This window comes from Lepidothrix coronata, unplaced genomic scaffold (genome assembly GCF_001604755.1).
Source record: "Lepidothrix coronata isolate B3197 unplaced genomic scaffold, Lepidothrix_coronata-1.0 Scaffold69, whole genome shotgun sequence".
Classification (NCBI taxonomy): domain Eukaryota; kingdom Metazoa; phylum Chordata; class Aves; order Passeriformes; family Pipridae; genus Lepidothrix; species Lepidothrix coronata.
The window spans coordinates 3,820,541-3,844,511 of record NW_016690249.1 but is presented as its reverse complement, the minus strand read 5'-3'; the positions used below and the strand labels follow the sequence as shown (position 1 = coordinate 3,844,511).

At 34.8% G+C, this 23,971-nt stretch overlaps 1 protein-coding gene across 5 annotated transcripts in view; it reads right to left on the bottom strand.

Moving 5' to 3' along the window:
* The window catches only part of NBEA (neurobeachin), a 485,382-nt gene that overhangs the window by 57,578 nt on the left and 403,833 nt on the right, over positions 1–23,971 (bottom strand). For all 5 annotated transcript variants that reach the window (XM_017818603.1, XM_017818604.1, XM_017818605.1 and 2 more), the window contains 3 exons: positions 20,850–20,990; positions 12,110–12,229; positions 1,269–1,421 (listed from right to left, as the gene is read on the bottom strand). In XM_017818603.1, the coding sequence (XP_017674092.1) occupies positions 1,269–1,421; positions 12,110–12,229; positions 20,850–20,990 (414 nt within the window). The remainder of the gene's footprint in view (positions 1–1,268; positions 1,422–12,109; positions 12,230–20,849; positions 20,991–23,971) is intronic.

Below are 23,971 nucleotides of genomic sequence, written 5' to 3'. Positions count from 1 at the left end.
ACCTCCTTCTTTACTAGTCAAATTGCACTTGAATTTCTTTCCGTCAGCTGTGACAATTATTTGATTTTAAAAATAATTTTACAAAATATGCAGCTATAAGAGAAATCAGCCAAGAAACATTGTTCAGCTTCTTCCTGTCAATGACAGACTAATCTGTCAATGACAGAATAATTTCTCATAGCTGTGTTTCATATGTCTCAAGTGATGAGGTTGCACTCACTTCCTTAGGAGACTGTTGTACATATGTCAAACTACTTAGTCTTCTAAATGGAGGGTACTTCTAAATCATCTACATCTAGGAATAAGTTTGTTTTTATAACATTCTTCTATTCTTTTGAACTCCATAGAGCTACTTTTTTCTATCAATTCTTGAAGAACAATTTTCTTTAAATAGACAGTGCTTCAAATTAAATTGCCAAATTGATCAGAAAAAAATAGGACCAAACCAATACTAGATTTACAATGCTACCACAAAAGCACTATTGGGAATAATGCATAAGCTGAACAGTTCTGCAGCTGTATAGAAAACCATAGTTTATCAAAATCATAGTCCTGACTCTATAAGCAAGACAAGCAATATGCATTTTAAGGAAGAACTATTTCCAGAACAGAACCATAAATTGAACTACTGCTGACTAAAGCATCAGAATAAACCTTGCTATTCCTAAACATTAATAAAAGCATACATATGTATTAACTCTATCAATAATAAAATAATTATCCAACAAATGAAGGAGAAAAAGATAAAACATAAATGTCCTTTCTGCTTAAATTCTGCAGGCCTTGTAATAATTTACATCAGATCAGTTCTTTTGCAAAATTTCTTCAGGGACTGCAGCTGTTGGCTTATGTTCACATTTCTACACTTCCAGTTCATCTCTGATGAACAGGAAGTGCATATCTTCAGGCGAATAAGGAATACAAGATGTCTTGCAAGATAACAGCATTTATAGTAATCCTTTATTTTTTTAATGTAGAAGGTGGTGAGGAGGGACACACAAATTTTTTAGGCTATCTTGTACTGTTCCGCTCATGCCCATCTGATGCTCTCTCAAGAGAGAGTAAATAACTGAATTTAACTTTCCATAATTTGGGCACATGTAAGGAAAATCCACTGTAAAATAAAGGGTTCTGTCAAGCAAGGCAGAATTCAAATTCTCCTTCACTTTTTACTTTATAAATCTAGTCCTAAAGAGATGGAAACAGAATTAGGTTAGCTTGTTAAAACATGGAACCCCTTACTTAGGCTAAACTAAAGTACAGCTTACCATCCTGTTGATACGGACAAAGTCTTCGGGCTTCTTGGCCCATGGAGGGAGATCAACATCATTCACGACAATTTCATCTTCCCTGATTCCCAGATTATAGCCATTACTGTTGACAAACATCTCTGGTAGGTAGTAAAATTCTGGAATTAACTCCTAGCAAGGAGAAAACACACAATGAGACTTCACATTTATACAGAGATGTTGAACAGTGCTCCCAGAATCAGGCTCCTTTGTAGTACACATTAAAGCATTCATGGTTTTGTTTGAGTCTCTGTGCACTTGTTTTAAGAAATTTTATAATCTGTTTTCTTGTACTTACAGTCAAACTTCTTTCTCATAATGAAATATTCAATCTTTGTTTTCCCCATACCTGTTTTTACGAAAAGCACAACTTTGGAAAAGCAGTGCATATCATAAGGGAGACCTCTTCAGAATAACAGATACAAGCAACTGTATGCCAGGCCTTCAATATGAAAATACATTGGATTTTTTAATCAAGATTTAACAAAAATACTTAAAAAGTGAAAAAGTTGCAGATATAACACTGTCTTGATTTTAGTTTCTCTATATTTTTTAATTGCATAAGCAAAGGTGGCAATTTGACTACTTATATAAAGAAAAATAACTCAGGATGAATGTTTTTTTCTACTCTGAGAAAACTTCAAAAATACACGGAGAGAAAGATAACAGTACAACAAATGCCCTTCGAACAGATATACATGATATTTAAAATGTGAAATATAGCATAGCATATTTCATGTGAAATATAGCATAGCAACTGCATAGCAACAGTTATCTGCATAGTATAATACATTACAGATAAGTAAGGGTGTGAAGTTATTCCCAATTTCCAGAAGAGCTAAATAGAAATTCATTTTGACAAAATAAATATTGCTATTTTTTGCTATTATTTTAACAGTAAGTATTGAACTGCAATAACAACAGAAAAGCTTTAAAGCTCACTGTCTCTTTTCTAATATCCAGATATAGATTAAATTCACCAAATTACATTGTTAAAAGCATTATGGCCTTCAGTTGTGTAACATGATCAAAATTGTTGACACAGCACCTGAAACCTGAATCTCTTCATGGGCCTTTCAAAGGCTGCAGACATGCAAAGAGTAAAAAAAAAAATCACTGCAGACACAAACTTATCTAATTAAATCTGATTTGCAACTCCATAGAGAAGAGAGAAGTTAAAGTATAGATGGTCCTTTCAAATTCATTAAGTAAAAAAAAAAGTGTACTTGTTACAATTTTAAGCATGTTTAGAGAGGCATTTTAATTGCTTCTTTACATCATTTTAATACACTACAGTTTGAATTCAGATTAGACTAAAATGCAGTGCTAATTAATATCTAACCAGTGCAAAACACTAACCAAGTGAGACATCACTGAACTTGGATAGCTTATTATGAAACAATCTTCTATTCCAAAAAAAAAAAAAAAAGAAATTACTAAATGCAGTAAGTAATAAAACAGCAGCTAGAGCAAAGCCAAAGTAAAAATAATCCTGAATATTCTATAAGGTTAAAAGAAAAAAGATTATTTTCCAGACAATCTTAAGTTTTATTATATACATCTCTAATTTATTCAGGGTATTTCTAAAAGCAGTCTTACCCCCTTTTCCCCAAACAGGATTCACTAAGTCTCAGGTTCCAGAAGAAGCTTTTCAGTTTGCTCTAATGAAGCCCAAAGAAGAATGAATAATCCTCACAGCTGGAGAAAACTATACAGTAATCTTTCAGGAGTTCAACAAATTATTACTAACTCAGGACTAAGAGTAGGTCACAACCCAACATATGCTACCATAGAAATTACTGATAAACTAAGATCATTACCTTAAAAAAAGAAAAAGGAGGAAAAACTCATAAGGACCTCAGAATTATGAAATATGAAAAAATTCAAAATTAAATTAAAGGCCAATATTCAAATGAAACATAATTTATTACAGAAAAAAATAAGCAAAGTTTGTTTCTATTTTGTATAAAAGCCTTGAAACACATACCACAGAATTTTAATTATTATTGATCTTTATTCAATATGGTGGCATACTAACCTGTAATGTCACAGGAAGCAAGACTTTTGATTCCATCAAAGATAAGTTTCCTTTTTAAGTTTTAAATGTCCTAGCATGTAATTGTGGACTTTTACACCTAACATACCTGAAAGATTTGTGCTACCCAGAGACACATCTAGTGTTTAACTCAATTCTACTAACCTTTCGGCTTCAGGGGCATCTTGAAACAAAGGGATTTAAGTCACTGAGTATTTTAATGGTATTTCCATTTAGTAATTTTATCTTTGTTGCTCTTTGCTTTCAGTGTAATTTAATGTTCCCTTGTCTGGTATAGCAGAAAACATAAACAGAATAAACAAAAGTATATTATTAACTTTCTTCATAAGATTTATTGTGTTGTGTATGTTTAGTTCAAACTGTCTTATTCCTGTGCTCTGGAAACTAACCAGTGCCAGACTTATAAATCCTCTTCAAATAACACCCTCTCTAGAACCCTAGCAATTTCAGTTACACATCTCCTGGTAAGGCTTTTTTGGTATTTTGTTTGTTTGGGTTTTTTTCTTTGTTTGTTTTTTGTAGGTTTTTTGTTGTTGTTTTTTGGGGTTTTGTTGGGTTTTCTGTTTCATTTTTTAGTCAAAGTAACAAAACTAAACATAATATTATAGAAAAATTAATAAACATGCTGTGTTATAGCCTCAGCATTCTCTCCAATGCTATTTTTAGTGCAGCCTACAATTTTCTTTGCTTATTTGAGTACTATTTAGCATGAATCAAATGTTTTCTTGAAATATGAGCAATGTCGCATGTGACCTTTCCCAGATACTTACATATTTCCCATACTTTGTATTAACCATTCAGCTTTCTGTGGTAGCATTCAATATTCCTCTAGTCATTTTGCTGTCTCCACTGTTGACTAGACTAAGAAACCACAGCACTTAAAAATAGCTCAGATAAATAAATCCTTTTTCATTTCTAAAGAATGAATTAATATATACTGAAACACAGACCTGCTGTGAAAGCCCGTGGCACCTGGTATATATGAACTTGTTAACATTTGGAATCATCTTCAAAATGTGTATTTAGCTACTTAGAAGCATAGAAAATACAAATAACGTAGATAAGCATCATAGAAAAGTTTGTTTTTATGTGTCCAAATTTTATTCTGCTGTGAAAAATTAAAGCAGCTGTCTCTTCTATCTCATGCCAATGGTAGGCACTGGCTGGGGATTGAAAGGCCAATATTCCCTTCCCCGAGGCCCCTGAGCATGCTTTGCTAGGAGAAGTATAAGCTGGGAGAAGCAGAGAGAGGAAGGATTAGCAAGGACAGTGAGGCAGCAAGGATGGAGCTTGAGAGGTTGCTGTGAAAAGGAAGGAGAAGACAGGAGTGGCTCTCAGCAGAGACGATAAGATGACAACTGGGGCCCAAGAAGCCACTGAAAGTTGCAAGAAAAAACACAAGAATGCAGGAAAAAATAACATCAGCAACGGCTAGAGATATTTTCAAAACCTATTTACATTTTTCTCAGCTAAAGTTTGGGTTTTCTTTGTTTCACAAATGGCTATGTGCCAGTTCATATTCTAATAAAGATTATGACAAGAGAGCGCCAGCTCTTTTAGTGCTTTTCCTGTTATGGATAGGGAACACATACTCAGATAAATAACTGCTTCAGGGTCACATTTAGGGAGGTGACCTTGTCCAATCCTCCACTCCAGATGAGGTTCAGCTATGCCATCTATCCTGCAAGATATCTGTCTACCCTGTTGTCCAGAATTTGAGTGACAGTAACTCCACAATCCTTCCATCAACTGACTTCAGTGCTCTTCATTTGAGGAAGTTTTACTTAACAACTGGCTTGAATCTTTCATTACACAATCTAAGTCCATTTTCCCTTGTCCTAGCTATCAGTCTATCCCAGATACAGAGAATAAATTACTATTTTCTCTTTGCATAGTTTATTAAATGTTTGAAAAGCATTATTCTACCAGCTCTACAGTCTTTCAGCTCCTAAAAGTCTAAATGAAGGACAATGATGTATTGCTCCATTGCTAAGTTTTAGTTAGAGAAGTGCAAAATATAGTTTCGAACTCCCCAAACTATCTAGCAGAATTATTGCTAAATGCTGTATAACTTTATTTACTCCTATATATACTTTGGCCTTATTATATTTTATCACATGCTGATCACACAGAAGCCAAAATAAATGCTTTTATCAACCTCTGTAGTCTTTCGATCGGAGATTGAGATTGCATACTTTTCTGACAGCATCTGTTATTTTTCATTCATTTAGCACAGAGTGTAATTTGTCAGACAACATACATTTTACAGATCACCAGCCTCATACTTTAGAAGGGTCATTGTTAAATTCACCTGAAGATAGGGACAAGGAGACTCAAAAATTAGGAGGAGAAAAATGTATCTCAGGGACGATATTTACACAAAGGGATAGCCCACAGAGGACCTTCTGTCTCCCAGTCCGCTTTCCTCTTGACAGACAGAATAGTTGATAACAGAATTCTTAAAACTCCTATTGCACCTTCAGTGGCACTAGTGGTAAAAGGTCAATGAAAAGCCAGGCCTATGCAAGGGAATGCTTGTTTGAAGCTACTGTGACCTTGAGAGGTTTATGTTTCAAGATACCAATGTTCATGAAAAACAAACCTCAAAGTATTTTCTTACTACAATACACACATTGTGCCATCCAGTGCAAATCAAGACACGAAGGAAAATACATATAAAAAAAACTTCCATCAAAAAGACCTTCCCCATAAGTTATATCATTTTTGCAGGCATAAAATGAGAGAAAGCAAAGAAAGAAGACACAGAAAACCAACGTTTGGTTTCTTTGCTCTTGCCAAAACATATCAAAGGTTCTGAATAAATCTTTCTGAATACATAACCTGACATGGGTAATTTCTTACCACAAGAAATATCTAGGGTTCAAAGAGTTAATAAAAATAGGGATTTTAGTGATCTAAATCTATTTATAATACTTTCTGTCTAGTTGTCCTTGATATTTCACAAACTGGTAACCTCCTCTGCTCCCCTTTCATTCACACTTCTGATAAGATAGGTTAGCTTTCTATCATTTAATAGTCAGCTACCTTTCAAACAGCTTGAGAAGCTTGACTTTTCTCAGGTGAAGAATGATGCAGTAAAGCTACTGAAGGATGAAAAAAAAAAGGTAAAATGAATATTATAACAGACATTTCTTGTCTGTAAATGTGATATCTAGTTTATTTTAATAGCTATACTAAAACCCCAAGGTACAGTTAACAGTATTATATGCCTTGTGTCCTCATATAAGAAAACATCCCCCAAATGCATTTTCTAATTTACAAGCCTGTGACAAATCCAAACTGCTGAGAAATTAAACTTTAAAAATATGTCTTCAGGTGATAGAGGACCACTATTAACACTATCATAATTGTACACCACTTGCATCAAATCTGACGTTTGTGCTTAATATGTTTTGCTAAGGGTATACCATTTTATGGCCTCCCAATGAAATAAAATCCAACCCAGACGTTTTCACTTTTCTAATATAATTCACTTCAAGCTTTTAAAGCTGCCATTTCTTTTTCTTTCTTTCTTTTCCTTCCAAAAGGTTGATCCTCTGGCATGCATTAATTCCACAAGAGTCTAGTACTGGGTCAATGAGTCAGTCATGAGTACCTCCATTAAGCATTAATTCACACTAAGGTACCTTAATGACATTTTGTCAGAGCTACCTTTCTAACTTCTAAACAGACTATTCAAAAAGTAATATAACAAGTTTGAGAGGCATTAAGGAAGATTAGTGCCTTAACAGGAGGCTCTGGGGAAGTCAATATTAACAAAAACTGCAGCAAGGGGGAGGTGGAAAGGAAAAAAAATGTGAGAGCTGACTGGCCAACTTATGGTCATTTCCGGGTGACTTGCTTCCTCAAAGGTCACCCCATGAATGTTCATTCTTCCTCCAGCTTGTACTGATTATCTTGAGAGAAGGTCGATGTTGATAAAGGGAGACACAATAAAATAAATTGTTATCCAGGTTCTCCCTTGTGTGTTACCACTCTAACATAGCACATACCGCATTAATTCTGTTTCATCCACTGTAGGTGAACAAGTTTCTTTGAAAATGAACCAAAACCAAAACTGTATAAGGAACAAAATGGTCTAAGTATATCTTTAATCATCCACTGGGCAATAATCTATCCTACACTACATTTTTCAAAGGTGGTCTACCTTTTGCCACAACTCAAGATGCCAGAATTACAGCTGGGTTTTTAGGCTGATCAAACTACTGCCACAGCCCTGTTTTCATTAGCTCAGTGTGAAATAATTTAGTTCCAGAGGAGACTACACAGAGGTAAAGAGGGAAGGAGGGAGGGGAACGGGAAAAAGAGAGAAACAGAGAGAGAGAATGCCAGAGAGGACACATGCGTGTGAGAAAAGGAGCCGGACTCAAAGAATTGCAGTTTCCTAAAGAGATATACATTCTTTTGCAAATTTCAAGTATTTGGTTTTTAAATTTTAATGCAGAATTTTGTAATAGTGGTTTGAATGTATTTTTAAACTATATCAAGGTCGCAAAAGGACTCTGTCGTGGAAAGTGTCTGCAGTGCTTAAAAAATCTCAATTTACTTGTTAAAATGGATCTACTTCAGCACTGACTTAAGCATTTGAGGATAAAGTGACTCATATTCCTCTTTCTTAAAAAGTAACTGATGAAAAAGACCACCAGATTTTATTTTCCTAAAAAAATTAATTTAAAAAGTATTTTTTAAATTAGACCTTGCTAATAAAGAATTAAGGCAATTCATATGATTATTTAATATAGTACTTGAAAGCAAAAATTGTGGCCAACTCACTATGCACAGCAATGAGGAATGTCAGATTAATCCCACACACTGTTTTAAAATTATTTCATAACCTGTGCCACAGTAATTAATGAGGTTAGTAAAATCAGAGATTAATGTACTTAAAGCAGCTTAGATGAATTTCAAATGTATGATAAGGAATACATGAAAGATGAACACTTGCTAGTCTGAACAGTTTTCAAAGTGTGCAACTTGGATGGGTAGCCTGTATTCCATGTACTAAATATTTACTATAAAGACTCGAAAAATCTTAAGGATGGGAAAACAATTTACAGCATGTATATCACATGGGAATCCACACTGCCAACCCTCTTCCCACATTTATAACTGCATGTAGAGCCAGAAGAAGATACACAAATATGCTAAAAGTTTTAACAGAGCACACCTCCTCTTTTGCACACTCTCTACTTTCTTGAGTCCTGGAGAATAAGTTTCCAGACTGCTGGACACGACTTTTTGAATGATTCCTACTGTCAGAGCTGAAGCTCTTCTGTTGTGCAAGACAGTGGATGTTGCTCTTAGGATAGTGGCAAAAATAAGTAGAGATTTTGAGGGGGTTGCTTGGTGGTTCCCCAAATCTCATTTCTTTTTAAGTCCCTGAGAGCTGGATTAAAATGTTTGAAAAGTCTGTAAGGCATTCCAAGCAGTAGCACAAGAATCTGAAAAAATGAGGTATTTGTATTAGCAGTAACAGTTCAGTTTCCTATCCTTTTGCAGAATGAACTTCAAGGCCTCAGGGAAAAGTTGGCCCTGATGTCATGGCATTGAGAAATGTAGTTCATTAAGATCTTAAGCAACAAACAACAGCAACAATTAGCTGCTATACTCATTCTTGATTTATCGCTAAGAAACACAGACTCTGCAAACGGAAAGGGCCTAAAGGGTCAACTAACACATTCTCTGCCAATTCATGATTGTCCCTGATTCTTTTCCAGTGCTTTGCCAATCTACTTACAAAAGAAACTTTAGAAATAAGGGGTTTACTACTTCCCCTTGTGAGGATATTCAAACTCAAGGAATACTCAATTTCACTTTAACTTTTCATACTTTGTTGCTTGGGTGAGCATTCTTCCACTCTGATCCCTTTCCTCTGAGGTTTACCTCTTTGTTCCTTGACAAACAATTCTTCTCTCTTTCATATGTTTCCATATTTCATAGCATTTATGTATCTTCACTCTTAGACATTAACTACCCCACACATACACACTTTTTTTCTACTTCTATCCAACTCCTTAAACACATTTCCTGCTCCTCTTATGGCTCTTTCCAGTTGGGTACATACTTCCACTAGCTGGCTCCCACAAAGAAAGCACTAAGCATTTGCTTTATCCAGCATGAATGCATACTAAAAATTGGACAAGGAAAAGGAAAATAACTTGTGTTCTCCAAGAACATAATAGCTCTGAATGAATGACTAATCAGCCTGTTTTAGGGGGAAATTAGATGCCATGAAATATTCTAGTTGCTATAATCTAAGGATAAAGCTTTGGTCTCGTGATAAGATTTCTGTCATCCTGTTGATCTTACAGTTTCCTTGTTAAACTGAAGACAAAACAGCAGTGCATTGACATATATTGCTTAGGCTACTGAAGTGTACCTCAGTGGACTTAACAGATGATGCAATACATTGAATGTTGGTATTAAATCTCCTCTAATTTCTACTTGTTTTTATTTTTTACCTTTTTTTTTTTACTTAGGTTATTAAGGCTTTATATTTGTTTTAGCATCACTTAAAGATTCAGCTCATTTTTTGAATCTGCTTTTGTTTATCTATTTTTATGTTAAGCTGAATCAACTAATAATAAATCAACTCAAGGTTAATTTCTAAACCCACCTTCCCTGTATCTTCATTGATTAATAAACACATATTTTAAGCAGTATGTTTAATCCCTAAAGTATTCCTGAACAGACAGGTCAGGGAAAATATGGAGAAAACATTTATTGGCTAATATACCTCCTCTATGCCTTCCATATTAGATTTTTTGTAAAGACTTAGATCCAAGAAGTATTTCTCTTTCGAATTGCGTAACTGAAATGTATATATATATATATAAATCTGACTCTGGGGCTCTATAGTAGATTGCCAAATGTATTCTGGAACACACTGTTTGACAGTCTTTCCCCCCAGTGGAACTCTGACCCTTAATTGTTACTATTTTACCCATTATTCCCAAATCTCTTTTTTAAATTCAATGACATTAAAGTACATAGCTACCCCACTTCTTCACCTTTTGCCTCCCTTTTCTGAAGGTATCTGTTTTTTTAATACCAATACATTTTGCAATGCAGCTGTTATCCATCCATAATTCCTTCATCCTTGTAATACCTGGCAGCAGCAGTTTAAATTACCCCACTTGGTTCACAAGGCTGCTGGTATTTTCATACAAACATTTCAGTTCTTTGTTTTACTGATAACTAATTTGGTTGCTAGTTTAGGAACAATCCTTTCACTAATTATATACCCTAGCTAAATACCATCTCTCCGTCTGTCCTCAGATATTCCTTTATCTTTTGCAATGCCTTGATGTATTTAACTGCCCTCCTCCTGTGTACTAAAGCCAGACAAGAAGATTACAGTCACTTCCAACTGTCTTCCCTTATTCCTCAGTTTAAGGCTCTTATCTTTTGTTTGAGCCTCACTCCTAGGAAGTCACTTTCGCAGATATTCTAGTGGAATTCCAGGAAAACAAGATTTCATTGAAAGGGAAAAATTAAAGTGTCAGCACTTTGAACGTATAACAAATATAGTAGATTTTACCTCAAATTCCTTCCAAATTAGGAAATTTCCTAATGCACTTAAAATATTGTGATAGCACTTAAAATATTATTGACTTCCAGAGGAACATGAATAGATATGAAATAGGTTGTAGGAGGTCCAGGTCAGTTTCTTTTCTTTAAAAAGTATTTTCTCCCACATGTTGAGATGGCTATACAATTTACAATTAGTTATTCTAACTAGTAACTAAATAATAACAACATGGTTTATCCACATACACTTCAGAAACTGCTAGAATTATTTATGGAAACATGAGCTCTGGAATAAAATAAATCAACACATTTACTTTTTTGGGTTTGGTTTATTTTTCAAGATAAGCAAAAAATATAATGGCAATATGACCTTGACTTTATAATTTCCTAGTATGAGTGACAGTATAAAAATAGAAGAGAAACATATTCACTGTAAAAAAAGTTTTTTTTAAAAAAAGAGCAATTTTAGGTATAGTGCAGCCTTTGCCTACCTTATTACTAGAAAATGAGACTCGAGAAAGGACCATATTATTCAAAATATTACTAGATTTTGGGTTCTTTCTGATAAGGTTTCATGTATATGAACAATAGCCCTTTGTATTTAACAATAGGTAAGAAAAAAGAACAGTAAAATCATCCTGCTCTCTGGCTGTTTCTGTATATCGTGTAGAAGTTGTTTTAATCTAATGTGTATTGTTGCATAATATCCCCAGGCACTTTCAAGTAAAAGCTAAAGCTGTACAGAAAAGCCAACATTTTAAATGGGTCTTGTCATTAATGCTTTATTAATTGCCCCAGGCAATGCAAACCCAGAGCTAGGCAAGCTATAACAATATGACACTTTAAGGTCAAATCCAATTCCTGCTGTGTTTTATAGAGTGGGCCAAATATTGAGTTAACAGCAGGAAAGAACAATTTATTGGGCTTTTCTCCATCTCCTGATTATCTGATCTAAATTAAATCAGTTAGGTTGTTTTTCTTTAAAAACAAAACACCTTTTGTCCACTCAGCTTCAAAGAATCTTTGATTGTTTCTGTTAGAACAATAAACTTTAGTAACATCTATTTATTTACACTGTACCTAGTATACTGAATATAAAGAAATTAAAATATATAAATATATAAAATTAAAATAAATATAGCATCCTCTTACCTAAAACTAAACACCACAAATGAAAATGCAGATTTATCTATTTATTTGATATATATGTTACCTTCACATCTGAGGTATCTCTTTGGCTGTTCCTCCACGACCTGGCTACTGAAGAGAAGGTTCGATCTGGGTGGTCAAACTTGCCATCATTTGCATTTAGAAAGAATGTTGTAAAGGGCTCCTGTAGTTAATGAAATTAAGACAGATTAAGAAAACAGTACAAGGAATCATGCAGCAGGTTTCTGTCAAACTCCAAATGCCTTCTGTAGATCAAAATACCTCATACAGGCAGAAGAAAAACATGGCACCTCATAATTATATGTATGCATGGGTATCTGCACTGAACACCTGAATACATTTATTGGCACTAACACATTTTGCACACACAAATCTTGAGTTCTCTTCCATAACACTAATTACCCACCAGTAGCAGACCCATGTAGCTCAGACCCAGTTCACAATGACTTCCTACTTCATTGCAACCACCATAAACACACTCTGTGTTATTTATATAACTGTTCTTTGTTTACCCCTGGTATGTTGGTATGTCAAAATAAAATCTTTAAAAAATCCCCTTACTTAATCTTCCTTTTCATTTAATTGAAAGAACCTCAGTATGTTCCACTTTGCCTCATGGTGAGTAGAATGGCTCTATAGCCATTATGAGGCAGACTACAGTTATAGGAAACCTAGCTTCATCATTACTTTGGGGCAGAGACAGATTAAATATTTAGAGTCTTTAGTTTTGCTAATTCTATCTGAAACCACGATCCCAATAGTTACTAAATGGAAACAGCTACTAACTTCCGGGGAAGAAGAGTTCAAGTCTTAGACAGTCTGGATAACCCATTTTCATGTCCCCACATTCCACTGCAGGGAAGGGGTTAACAGAGGACCAAATCTTTATTTGACCTGAATACTGAGATCATTGCCAGCTCCCTGGTTTTCCAGCACCACTCCATTAGCTCTCTTATTCGACTGTATATTTAGCAATATGTCTACAGAGATGGAAGTTGCTTCTTCCTCTTTGCCAAAGTCTCCTGGGGAATGTTTTAAACAGGGTCCCTTTTACCAAATTCACACCCAAATTTACTTCCTTACATATCCTGATCGTTTGGAAATTTTGTTAATCAAAGCAGTTCATAATTAGCAGATCACAATTGGTATTACACTATTATTCATCTATTATTTTAATTTTATTCTATATATTCTCTGTTTCCCTTTCTGAAACTTTTGAGGAAAGCAGAGAACTCCTCCTTTGATAAAGAATTTATGAAGAAATTATGCCACATTATACCTATTGTGTGTAAAGTATCCCAGATTAAAAAGGATTGAAATAATTCATGTTTACGTAGCATTTAAGAGTAACTAAAATGTACCTAAGGAAAGCATGCATGCAAAGGTAGTGAAAAGATACAAAAAGAAGAGGAAAATGCAAGAGGGAATTCAGACGTCTAGAGACCGTTGTTTCTCTATCTTTACTCCATGTCTTCCCAATTACACAACAGTCAACACAGGCTATTTTCTTTCAAAGAAGAAAAAAGTTTATATTTTTTTCCTCTAAATGAGAAATGATGTCTTATTGACATCATATTGACATATGACACATGTAAGGGAATAATTTATATTTGAAAAAAGATTTCTTCTTCTTAACTTCCAATGACTATTGGTGCAAATATGGAATTGATTTCATTATAATAATGCAAGACATTCTACTGCTAATTAAATGGTTGAGGTTTTTATCCTTACTTTTTTCCTCTTAAAACACTGGGAATTTGTTTTTTAAAGTACAGATTCAAAAGAATAGGATCTCATAACTATAATTTCATCAGTGCACTTATTCTAATCAGAGAATCCTAATATGTGTTAAATAATTAATTAAAATAATTGAATTTAATACAAAATCATCACAGTATAATTACTTATTGGAGGACCCCAAATCCCATTGCAAACAATGACTTTGTTTGCACTCGTAAATATTGAAAGACCGTGGTGAGGAAGAGGTTTATAATTTAAACAGAATATTAAAATTTAGCAGTAGCTCGACTAGGTGAGTAGTATAAACTACCACCATGAAATGAAATATTGAAAGAAAATAAATTAAGTTTTTATCAGATTTCACAGTGCTCCACATAGTGAACTTTATGTAAAATATAAATGAAAATGTGTATGCTTCAGACCCAGAACTATGAAATGGAAAACAACATACGCAGGAATTAGATTATTCTAATTTACCTTAAAATTCTATTAATATTATAATTTTAACATTAAATTTACAGGTTTTTAATATTACAGTTATTTTGGTTTTAACTGAGTTCCTCCTCCAAATTACCTATATATATTTGCAATAGCAATTATGCTATTTTTGCTAGCTTGCCTATACTGTTGTTGATCTGAGTACAAATAATTTAGTCTTCTACCAACTCCTACCTATTTTTTTTTTTTTTTATAAGATACATGTAATTTTTGTGAATATTATTGTGGAGCAGACTGTGGATCATTGCTGAGGTTCTGAAATCAGAAGCAGTTGATGGATTTTAAAAAAGCAGAAACCAGAAACCAGAAAAATGATGTAATTACAATAAATTATGTAAAAATATTAATCCAAACTTCTATGACAAAATTATTTTAAGCATCTAAGGAAAATATACAAAAGCAATAACATTCATCATCAAGGATTAAACTTTTAGCAGCTGAGCACTATTATGCTATCCTGCCATGGCCCGTTGTGCCTATCTTTTTGGATTTTTAATCGGTAGCAGAAATTCAGAGCTTTCACTGGCTTTATCTCAGACCTCTCACATAATTTTAAGGTAATTTTTATTCTCTGGGAAGTCAAGTGCTTATATTATATCAATATAATTCATATCTGTATTCAATATACTCATTTAAATACTGTTATTCTATGATACCGATTACTGTCATTTCATGTAAAGGTTTTGTTGCTGTGAAAGCTATAAAGCTGCACAATGTTTTCATTATAACTCCATCTCACTCATTCAAATATTCTGAATAAAATTCATGCCTTGTTCACTGCCAACAAGAAGAGAAATTTGTGGGGTACTTGATTACATTGAATACAAGCTTGAGCTCTGAGAACAAGGAATTTTTCAGTTCAACAGCACTTCTCTCCCTCCATTCCCTTTTAACAGTGCCCAGACTCATTTGAATCATTTATGGTGGGAGTAGGGGAGGGAGGAGGAAGGGATGTGTTCCTTCTAAGACATCCTATGTCAAACAAAAATGTCTTTTCAGTCATTTGTAAGAGGAGAAAGAGAGAGTATGTAGGGATTTGACAGAGTGATGTAGACCTTTTGTCTGGTATAGCTATGACTGTCCTGCTCAAATCTACCAAAAAGAAGACTCAGATTCAATCCTATTTACCAGAGGACTTCCAGAACTTCTCACCTTTGAATCTCACTAAAAACTGGTTTTAGCTCAATCAGACCCGACTTATAATAAATCCAGAATTTCTTCTATCTTGTACAAATACTTAGTCATTGCAACAGAAACTGGAAAACAATTATTCTCTACAAACATCTTGACTACCATGTTGGAGAATCATGCTCCCTAATAGTGATATCTGTTTCAATAAAGATGCAACTGTTTCACACAAACATAACTTCTTCAACAGCAACTACTAAGAGCATCCAATTGTACCATAACTCTATCCTATTTCACCTAAATATCTGGAACCAGTGTTGATATTTACATTCTATATGATTCAAGGTAGAATTCATTCTTCTACCTTTCTTTTTCCTTCTGTCTACTTCTCAGGTCAAGTCACTGGAATATATGGCATTCTGATGTAGCATTCTTGATTTAAACCAAGTGCAAACAATCATTGGTTTAAACTATTCTGCCTTCTGCAACTTAAATATTCACTGCTCCAGATGGAAATGCACATGAAGAAAATTACTCTTGAACCAGGTGATAAGGTCACCAAGCCATAAACTATAAATATTCAATTTCATTTACAGAAAAATTGAACTATGTCAACAGAATAATGCATCCCTTTCTAGAATACTTTTTATTTTGTTTGCTGGAGCAAACCTGTGAGTGATGTTTGCTTCTACAGAATAAGTAGAATTTCTTGGGTTTAGATGTAAACATGTGTAATGTGCAAAAATGTTTAATCATGGTTTCATTTCAGTAACATCTGAAAGGAGGGAAAGGCAATATTATATAAATAATGGTTGTCTGTTGGTTTTTTAGCATTATTATTAACCTGTCTGAACAATATGGTAGACTTTCATATTCATTATTTCTCTCTGTAAAGTAGCTATCTAATCTTTAATATACTCTACAACTTTGAAAGAAAGCTGATCATTTTCAATAAACAGTTGATTCTGGATATAAAGCTGTTCCTGGAGATCATGCGGGATTCACTTGTAATTATAGCACTAAGTATTTCTAGGCTGTGGCTCAGTTCATGTCTTATAAAGCTAGTTAGAGGATTGTTGCCTGTCCTTTCAGAATTCTAGCATGATGTAGTGGTCTAAAATGTAAAATGGAATAGCTTAAATAAACATGTTCAGGGAAATTAAGAATCACAATTTCACTTCACATATGAATGTGTGCTTGCACACATGGCAAGGGGGCTGCAGAGAAAGAGGGTGTACATATTATCTTGGTTTGTGAGAGATTCAAGGTCAGCTGTACAATCTTCAAAAGGGATCACAATCATTATGATATATGGCCTGGTGAGGTATGGCCATTGCTTATCCTGAAACTGGCTAGTGTTCCACAGAAGAGAAGGGAACATACCTGGACTTGCACAACTAACTCACAAAAAACAGAAACAGAATCGTTTTAGATGCACTTGTAGCTCATAGCACCAATTAAGCAATACACCTTATTCTTTTAAGTGCAATGAAAAGCAGAAGAACCGAAATTAATAACAATTTTTTTGTATTTGCTGTAGTTACCCGTAGCTTCAAAATATATGCTAAGTCATTGTTGATTTTTTGAGAACATAATGAATAGGTCACTTTTAAAGATGGATTTTTACTGGACACTCTTAGCATACAAAAGAACTCAAGAGAAAACTGTACTACCAGTGAAAAATTTATTAGTGACAAAACAGAGGCAGAGATTGATGATATCAAAATCAATTATGCAGGACAGAACCGATGATAAGGCATACAAGTTTTTTAAAAAACTAGCCTGACATGTGTATTGGGTTTGTGTGGTAAAGTTTTGGTAGTGGGGGGGCTATAGCAGTGGCTTCTGCTAGAAGTTGACAGGAGCTTCCACCATATCCAACAGAGCCAATGCCAGCTGGCTCCAAGACAGAACCATCACTGGCCAAGGCTGAGCCCATCACTTATAGCTATAGTGCCACTAGGATAACACACTTAAGAAGGGTGGGGGGAAAGACTGCAGAAGAACAACACTATACAGAGGAATATGTGAGAGAAAGTACTCTGCAGACACCAAAGTCAGTGCAGGAGGAGAGGGAGGAAGTGCTCCAGGTGTCAAAGCAGAGATTCTCCTGCAAGCCTGTGGTGAAGACCATGGTGAATCAGGCTGTCCCCCTGTAGCCCATGAGGATCCACCATGAGATCCACCTGCAGCCCCTGGAGGACTCCACACCAGAGCAGATGAATACCTGAGGGAGGTTGAATACCTGAGGGAGGTTGTGACCCCCTGGGAAGCTTGTGCAGGAGCAGGCTCCCGGCAGGACTTGTGACCGCACAGGGGATCCCACTGGAGTCCTGAAGTACTGCACCCTGTGGAAGGGACCCACACTGGAGCAGTTCATAAAGAACTGCAGCCTGCAGGAAGGACTCACTTCGGAGAAGTTCATGGAGGACTGTCTCCTGTCGGAAGGATCCCATGCGGGAGCAGGGGAAGAGTGTGAGGAGTCCTCCCCCTGAGGAGGAAGGAGCAGCAGACACAGTGCGTGATGAACTGACCATACCCCCCATTTCCCATCCTCCTGTTTGAGGGAGGGGAAAGAAGCATGAGAATTTGGGAGTCAAGCCCAAAGAAGAAGGGAGTGGGGGGGCTGAAGGTGTTTTTAAGATTTGGGCTTGTTTTCTCACTATCCTACTCTGATTTGATTGGTAATAATTTAAACTAATTTCCCCAAGTCAAGTCTGTTTTGCCCATGATGATAACTGGTAAGTGACCTCTCCTCGTTCTTATCTAAACCCCCAGGCCTTTGCTTACATTTTCTCTCTCTTGCCCAGCTGAGGAGGGGAGTAACAGAGTGTCTTTGGTGGGCACCTGATGTGGAGGCAGAGCACACCCACCACAATACATCAGATAAAGGAAAGGGACAGAGGGAAATATGAGGCAGATTATCACAGAATTGGTTCAGAAATATGATATTAAAAGCAATGTTTTGAAGACAACTGACAGAAACCAGATTGCATCTGTCAAAGCCAGAAAGCAAGATGATTTTTAAGGTTTTGTGGCAATTACAAAATTCTCTCTATATATATAAACTTCAGAGTGGCTGAAACTTCCTTTCCTACTGCAAATACTGTTTCCTCCAATCCTAAGATCTAGGCAGGCAGTTTCTCCCCTTGGATCCCCATTAGTCTATATTTAGTTTTGTTCTGCTTCTATCTAGACTATCTCATTTCCAATTTACCTCTCGTCATAGTTTTTTTGTTTCTTTGCTTGCTTATTTTCACTTAATTTCTCTCTTTTTGTTTTCCCTTTTATTCTTTGATCTACAGTCTTCTCCCATGATTTTAGATTCCACGCCTCTTACACTCTCAGTTTGTTGTCACTGTCTACCGAAAGCTCTACTGTAACACATCTCTTCCCATGAATCTTCTCCAGTGTTTTAAAATACTGAAAACATTTTTCTGTCTGAATCTCTGCATCTCTTAATGTCACTTTTCCTGTATTAGACTGTAATTTACCTTTTCTTACACAGTCTTCATCACAAACTTACACCAAAGCACTAGTTCAAGAAATTCACAGGCATGAAATACTACTTTAACCCTCAGAAATCTGACCTAGCCTTATCTATCAGCTTCACTGGCACAATCCCTTACGATTTTTTATCCTTTATTTTATAGCAAAAAATCTCTCTCTGAGGATCACTATGACTTTATAATTTTTTCCTCTACACACATTTATTTTCAAATATTTATTTTGGGTTTCCATATGCAGCCTTATCCGGACTCATCATATTATTTTCTTTTTTCATTTTCAAACTTTCCCCCCACCTGTCTTCCTTCACTTCTGTTGTCTACTCCCATTAGAGATTGCTTTTCTTTGTTAGTCAATCATATTTAAATAGTCTTTGAAGTTCTTATGCAAGTGTGCCCCTGTATTTAAGTTCTCTGTTGTTTTCACCTTCTTTCCATCTGCATCCTCTTCTCTGGAAAGCACTGTTTTTCCTTTTCTGCTTATTATTCTCACACATATTGTTTGCTCTAACAAATATAATTTGTCAGGTCTATATTGCAAGGCCATCAAGACAGAGACCTTGTACTCTTGCTCTTTTAGGTCAGAAGAGAAAGAGCGCAAGAACATCTACAGTATTACATAAACAACAGTAGTAAAAATGGCATTGCATTAACCTATACAGGAAATGAATACTTCTTGGTGTGTTGTACCTTCAGCCTGTAAGCAGACTTTCAGGTCCAAGAATTTGCTGCCTAGCAAGAGGATCTTTTGTTGAATAGCAGCCAAAATTAATAGATAAACATGCAAATAAAACTACTGCTTTTAATATACTTTAAGGCAACAAACAAGCACATGTGTGCCATAAAATGTATTCACAGTACATGAATAATTTAGCAACATTTATAAGGAATACAGTGATCACCCCACATAGGAGTGTAAACAACACTTAGTTTCCCATGGTTTAAGAAGTATATCCTGAACTCACAGACACATGAATTCTTCCCTTCTGAGCAGAAAAAAAGGACATCTCTAATGGAACCTGAGATGAGTGAAAACTCAGATATCAAGCCTTGTGTGGCTCTGTTTTGCTTTGTTGTGTGCAAAACATGCTTAGAATATACCTTAAGCAACACATTTTTATTGGCAGGGTGTACTTGAAGTTAAGTAATTACACAGTGACTCAATTTTTCTTTAATTCAGGTTTCTCTGTGGAACCTTCAGTCTCTCATCAACACTCTTTATTCTGTAAATCATAGTGATAGCACGTAAACTGAATTCAGATTCATTCCATCTTTGAAGTTTGGTCCCGTTCCCTAGATCTGATTTTGATGATAAGATTTAAGCATGAGGTTTCCAACACTGACACAGCAGTTTGAAGTTAGAACCCACAGTTTTACATTTCTGAAAACTGTAGAGATAGTAATTCATTGAGTAGCATAGTTCATTTGCATAAAATATTACTCTATGCTGCTTTAATACAAAACTGGTTCTATAATTCCCTTCTCAATTTGACAATTTAAGGTTCTTTTTACAAAAGGTTTTTCTTTAATGTTGTATGCGCCTGTCCCTAGCCAAAAATAATAAATTAATACATGAGTAGTATCAGATTTCAGTATCGTCTAGAGATATTTTTTTTAGGAGGATTTAGTTTTAAATGCATTCTTCTCATTGCTTATGTCCTTATACCACCATAATTTTGTGTTTAAATTTATTTCAGATTGTTTGGGTAGGAAGGACCCTCTGATCACTACAAATTAATATTGTGATATACAGTATATCTAGAGAATTTCTAAGTTTTTAAGGTAGGGAAGAACAATGAGATTTTGATAGAAAGGTGCTTTCATTTAAAAAAAAAATTGAAACAGTAGTTAGTGACAGAAAAGATGCCGTAGATAAAGATTTAATTACAACCAGGATCCAGAAATACTTACAATACGAACAAGCCAAGCCAATGTAGAAGTAGATGTAGAGTAGTGGGTGTTGTAATGATAAGGTGGAGTCTGATCATCTTCCCATGTCTCATACCGTTCTGCATAGAAGACTGCTCTCTTTGGGTTCAAAGCCCCAATAGGCTGCAAAGTGATAAGAGGTCAAATACATTATCAGCTGAAGGGCAGCATGTCTGGTATGTCATAGGTTAATTCTGCATTAAGATTCACTACACAGGAGACTGCAACCAAACTTGTTCCATGCTGTAGTAACCCCTCCAGATTGCTGTAATCTTAGAATTTATTTTCAAAGACTTTGTGTACTAGAAGTCTTACGAGTTTCCTTATTTTAATTGACAAATATAAGTGATCCACATCTGCAAACTTTCAAGACCTTCTTGAAGTATACGTTATTTCCCAATTAGTTCAGTAACGTTGTTCTGGAAATAGACTTCTAAAACTGCATTTAAAATGCATTGAGGCCAAACTAATATTTCTGTTGCTGTCATTCACCATAATCACACAGCTAATGAAAACTGACTTTTGCTCACAAAGGATACTTAGTAATGCGCAGTTCATGATGAAAAGATTTCACACAGAACTGCTGATGGTGTCTGGTGATCCTAAGCAGAAATACTTAAAAAGCATGCATAGTCCTGAGGACTGGATATACTTTCTGCTGAACAAAGCCACGATTTACTGAGCAAAGCAAATAAGCTTTGTACTTGAAAACAATAGAATTTGGAAATCATTCTCAAATTCCAAGTCCATTCTGAGCAAACTTAACAGACAATCTATACAAATTAGGTAAAAAACAAAATATATGTAAGGCAGGAGTAGGAACTGTAGGTTTTAGTGTGGCTACTTAGGGAATACATGCATTTTATGATTTTTTAACCCACTTTATCTCAGAAGTTTTTGCAAAATATACTTGTTATTAAGTGATACAAAAGTTACTTGTATAAAGAAAATACAGATTTAAGCTTTTGAAGTAAAATTAACCAAACACATGGAGTTTACTACTTAGAGAAGAGCACACTTCCACACCAAATAATTGTATAAACTTACTATAATTTTTAGTGATTACTTGATTTGAAGTAATCAAAAGTTTAATTAGAATTTATATTATTAAGGGTATTAAAACTTGAAAAAAACATATACACAAGGACTTTGACCCTTTTCAAAATGCTAACAGGTATTCTTGCATTTTATTCCACCACATAATTTTTTCTGGTGAATTAAAATCCAAAGTAATTTGGAATGGAAATACCGGTACAAGGTCAAATCAGTGTGTTTCACTACATTACATATGTAAGTAAAAAATTGTAAAGCTACAAGTATTTTATTTTTTCAGCACTGCAATGTTTTTTGAGATGGCTGTTAAAAAGGCTGACATAGAACATGATGTTTTCTGATTTAACAGTTTAGATCCTGTTTTTAAATAGTAGTGTGGTGAACACATTTTAAAACATTGTGATTTCAGTATTTTTCACTTTAAACAGTCTGGATGCTTAATACTTCGCTGTGTCATGGAGATGCTAATATGTTTCTCAAATGTGTAAAATGCATGAGTAATCCCAAAGGATCAGTGTTATCTGGTGCAGATTGCACTGTGAGACCTCACAAAACTGTTGAAAAAGAATTATGAGCCATTCCCTAGCACTTTCCAGGCTTGTTTCCCAACTACTGGAAATAGAAAAAAATAAATATTTGCATTTTTGTTGTACTTGTTTTTGTTGCACTTCCTGCCACTGTCAGGAAACCCACTGGCATTATTATAGCCTTTAAGTTGCCACTATATTGAAATTATTGTTCAACAACTTCCTTGAAAGACTGACTTATTAAAAGACATTGTTTTCCTATTACACTGACAAACTGTGTACATCTATGAATGAACACTTTGCTAAATTATATCAGGGCTCTGGGTTGCTTTGGGGACTGGATGGAACCTGCTGACATCACCCTCATTAAGGTACTGTGCATCCACTTCTCTGGCAGAACAAATTCCAGTCCCAACTGCATATTTCAAGAGCTAAAGCAGTAATTCACTCTCTAGTCTGTTAAAAGGAAATGTTCACCCCCTCTGAGAAGGAAACACCAAATAGCGGATAAATTGGCAAGATTGTATTTTGTAATGGAGAAACACCCTGAGAATATTTTTACCTCCACTATGAAGGTGCATCTTACCCTGTGCTGCAGTGAATTTTGAGGCTACGGAAGACAGAGAAATCATCTGTCACAATATTATTGTACATATATGTTTGAAAGTGCAGTAGAAAATGACTATGGTAATTAATGCAAGATTGAAAATATGGAAAACTCCTGGCCTTTCAAAATATATTTGATGCTGATTAGAAGTCTTTCATCAAACAAGCTATGTGTTTTCATTATTCACTGTAAATTGACTATAGTAACAAGACCTGTGAGGCACAATCGATGCTCAAAAAATAATTACAAGGTATTTTATTTTATAGACTAGCAACATCTTAATGATGCTTTAAACTATATCTTTAAATAACTTTTTTAAAAAAATATATTATATATATGTTTGTATTTATTTTAAAAGGTGCTTTTTATCAAAAATTTGACAATGATTTTCAAAGTCACATAAAATATTAATGCAAACAGCATTTTGTTTTCTAGGTTCCTCAATGAGAAGTGTTATATTAATTTAAAAGTTAAAAGACATAAGGATGTACAATGGTTCATTCCCATTTTCATGTAAAAATGCCTGCATAAGTAGGTGAAATAATCTACCTTCAGAAGATAGACACATGTTCAATTGTATTAATTGATAAACCTGAAAAACTGTATTCTTCATCATCATCATCAATATTCTTTTCAGAGTTAGAATATATTTTTTCTTTAAATTACTTTATGATTCATTTGAAGAAAAATTCTGAAATGCAGAAAACATCTGCTGAATAAAATGTAGACTTTAAGTGAAATACCAATGAGAGTTCTTGCATTGTACTGAAATTTTCATGGGAAAATCTCTGGGAAGAATCTTTTTTCTGGGATTACCCTTCCTTGCCCCCAGAGTGGAAGGAAAAGAAAAGAAAAAAAGAAGAAGAGAAGAGAAGAGAAGAGAAGAGAAGAGAAGAGAAGAGAAGAGAAGAGAAGAG